This window comes from Trichosurus vulpecula, chromosome 6 (genome assembly GCF_011100635.1).
Source record: "Trichosurus vulpecula isolate mTriVul1 chromosome 6, mTriVul1.pri, whole genome shotgun sequence".
NCBI lineage: Eukaryota > Metazoa > Chordata > Mammalia > Diprotodontia > Phalangeridae > Trichosurus > Trichosurus vulpecula.
Genome location: NC_050578.1, coordinates 82311663 through 82315465, shown reverse-complemented (window position 1 = coordinate 82315465; position 3803 = coordinate 82311663). Strand labels below are relative to the sequence as shown.

At 42.5% G+C, this 3803-nt stretch overlaps 1 protein-coding gene across 1 annotated transcript in view; it reads left to right on the top strand.

The window, feature by feature from the left end:
• Positions 1-1147: 1147 nt before the first annotated feature.
• The window catches only part of SLC4A4 (solute carrier family 4 member 4), a gene marked incomplete in the record, with an annotated part of 320448 nt that continues 317792 nt past the window's right edge, over positions 1148-3803 (top strand). Inside the window, 2 exon segments of the mRNA XM_036762520.1 lie at positions 1148-1159; positions 1603-1676. Of these exon segments, the coding sequence (XP_036618415.1) occupies positions 1604-1676 (73 nt within the window).

The window sequence follows — 3803 nt, the reverse complement described above, 5'->3', positions numbered from 1 at the left end:
CCATGACAGATGGTGGTGGAGGCAGAATTTGAACCCAGGTCCTCCGACTTAAGAGTCAATACTCTTTTATTGTTCAATGTTGCTAGCTAGTGGTCCAGTTTGGGTGTGTGGTTTGTATGTAGTAAAAGGAATAAGGATAGCCCAGGTTGAGGATTTGGATGCTGGTCCCATGACTTCAGGGGAGGAATTTTCCATGTTTCTATGTGATTGATGACGAGCCACTTAGGGAGGATTGGATGGATGCATTCTAGTAATAGAATATAGGGAAATATTCCCATGCTGCACATCCACATATATTATCTTGTATTTGTTTACGTGTCTATTTGTTTACATGTCTTTTCCTTTAGTGTGTAAACTTCTCTAGGGCAGGGAGTAGAGTGATTTGGCCTTTGTATTTGCAGTGCTTAGCACAATACTTGTCATTTAGTAGGGGATTAATAAAGCTTGTTGGTGGGTTGATTATAACAAATTTCTGAATAACAGTAGTCATTTTTTTTAAAGCATGAAAAATAGATCTACAATAGTGAGCAATACATCGGATTTGATGAGCATAAAATCCTCCTTTGGCCCCTGCAGAGCTCATGAGTGACTTTTCTCCTAGCTTCACTATAAATGGAGTTCATGGAATTCTCCTTACTAAAGTTTATACAATTAAAGAAAGGAGGCTCCGGGTATGAAAATAACCCTTAATTCGTACTGTAAACTTAGAAATGTGCTTGGCAACGGTCGGCCTAAAAATGCTGTCAAGACTTGGAAGGCTTGTGAGGTCTTATTTAGCATGTGAAAATGCAGAGTAGATCCTATTATGTAACATGACAGGAGAGCTGCAGAATATGGCTCTAAAATAAAGAATCCCATAGCCCGTGGAAGACAGTTAAAGGGCCGGCATGGGGAAACCCTGAAGTGAGAAGAGGGAAGAAGTGAATGAATGAGTGATATGTCTGAGTGACCGCTAGGATGGCTTGACTATTGTTAGAGCTGGCTCTCAGATTAATCCTCAGATGTCAGAACTCTGTAAGGCCAACATGTGACTCAAAGCTTGCCACTTGACAGAAGCGTATGTTTTGCTCGTATTAAGAGGCTGGCTGAAGGCTAGGCTCCCACTGTGCGTTAGACGGTCTTTCTCTCTCTCTCTGTCTCTCTCTCTCTCCGCATGTGGGTGGGTGTGCATAGGGGGGCGTGTGAGTGTATACATTTTCTGCAGCAGGTATCATCAGAGCTGTTCGCTGATGCTGGATTTCCTCAAACGATCAGCACTCGGCTCTGCAGACATACCAAACTTCCTCTCCTCTCTGGTTTCTTGTCTGTTTTCTGCAAACACACCAGAGTGCTTGGGGGTGGGGAGGGGGAAACCCTCTGCTGGTCTGTGATTACCCTTCCTCCACTTGCTAATTCTAGAATTCAAGCTATGTGGGGCCGATGTAATCCCAAACACCCCTCCAAAGAAGCCACAACAGAGTTGTAGGAGAAGAGAGAAGAGTGGCCTGCTGCTGATATGAACGGCAGCGCGCAGCAGATTAACCTGCCCAGAAGCTGGGCTGCTTCTAGTGGATCTCTCCAGGAGAAATCTGAGCACTCGTTTTTTCTTTTTTATTACTATAGGATGGAGGATGAAGCCGTCCTGGACAGAGGGGCTTCCTTCCTGAAACATGTGTGTGATGAAGAGGAAGTGGAAGGTGAGTTCTGGCTGTGGGGGCTTGGGCATCTCTATATACATTTGTTTATGTCTGGACATCCACACACTCAATTCAGCTGATAGCGTTGAAGTTAGAAATCAAAGCTTTTCCCTAGAGAGTCATTTGTGGTGTGTGTGTGTGTGTGTGTGTGTGTGTGTGTGTGTGTGTGTGTGAGAGAGAGAGAGAGAGAGAGAGAGAGAGAGAGAGAGACAGACAGAGAGAGACAGAGAGAGAGACAGAGAGAGACAGAGAGAGACAGAGAGACAGAGAGAGGGATACAGATGGAGAGTCAGAGAGAGAGACAGAGAGAGAAGAGAGAGGGAAGAGAGAAAGACAGAGAGACAGAGACACACACAGAGACAGAGACAGAGAGAGACAAGGACAGAGAAGAGACAGAGAAAGACAGAGAGACAGAGATAGATTTAAAACTTCATTCTGAGGTCAGAATTTTGGTCCACTTGATGTTACTATTTCCTAGGTGATCTCTAAAGCCCATTCTAATGCTAAACTGAGGACTTTGGGAATCTGATTTTGAAGCAGGTGCCAGTGTTAGCCATGCTCCCTTTAAAAAAAATTAGTTGGTGTGATAATATTAACCAGCCATCAGTAAGTGACTAATTCAAAGAAGCTGCTAGCTTTATATAAATGTACTTGGCAATGCTTGCTAATAAATATTCTCTCTTGTGTGTTACAGTGTAGACAAGCAGATGTTACAAAGGGAGACTGATACCAGAGTGATGTCAACATTGTTGGCAAAATGGGTCTCTGACTAGGGGATTAAGAATGGGAATTGGGGCTGGCTCATAGTTGGAAAAAAAAGATGGACTTGTATCTCTCAGTGAAAAGGGAAGAAGTTTTGCTGACTGTCTTGGAGCCCTCATTACTAACATTGGTCTTTATGGACCAAATAAAATTGGTGCTTTAACGTTGGAGTTCTTCTTTAAACTTTTTTTTTCTCTGTGTGATTTTGTCTGCCTATGTCTCTCTGCTTATTTACAAAATGAGTAGATGCCTGTTTACCTGACAGGGGTGCTGCAAGACTTAAGTAGTGTATAATAAAGTAATTGTTAAAAGAGAAAATAGGATGCTATTAAAATAAAAAACTTATTAAGTGATGAGAAGCAACATGGAGTAGTGGAGAAAGAGCTAGTCTAGAGTCAGGAAGACCTGCGTTCAAATCTGTCTCCTGCCATGTACTGGCTAGATGGTGCCAGGCAGATTATTTAACCTCTTAGTGTCCCAGGCACCTCTGGTTTCTAAGTTATAGAGAAGGTGAGAACCTGTATCAGAAAAGAGAATTTCTTTTTCAGAAACTCCCATGACAATGAAATTCCAGGTCGAGCCCAACAAAACAAAATTGAGCAAGCAGCATAAATGACAAAAATCTTACATGGAAATTAATCATGTGCAGTTGGAATCCCCTGACAGGCTATTTATTTATTGGCAGCTCTGCCTTGATTACTGCCATACTGGCGTTGGTTAGTGCCCGCAGCAGCCTGAATATGGAAGGTTGAGGTGCCTGAGAAGAAGGGGTGGTGGGTTAGCATGGTTGGTCTGGAATAATGTTTTATTCTAGATCAGGGGTTCTTAACCTCTTGTGTGTCATGAGCCCTTTGCATAATCAGGTGCAATCTATAGACCACTTCTCAGACGAAGATTTTGCAATGCACAAAACAAAAATTCAGAGGATTGCAAAGAAAACCAATTCTATTAAAATACAGTTGTCAAAAATATTTAAAAACAATTAATGGACCCTAGGTCAAGAACCTCTGTAAAGAATCATTGGTCCTAGGAAAGATGGACCTTCATAGATGTTAAGGACTGCCTAGAAGCAGGTTGATATCCGTGTTATTCCTCATGGCTTCCTGGAAAGTTCCACTTGGACATATAACTCTCCTTTGAGATATCTAAGGATAAGGGAGAACTTCACCCTGCCGTGGACTCCTTCCCTCCTTCTTACATCTCTCCATTCCTCCCATCTGTGTTTCTGAGTCTGATTTATGAACATTTGCCTGGCATGCTGCTTAGGAAAAAAGGGACTTCTAGATGTGCTTTTTGCTTTGATAATGTTTCCTGAGTTCCCCATACTTTAACTCTGTGGCTGTGGGAACATTTTTAAAGTAGCAA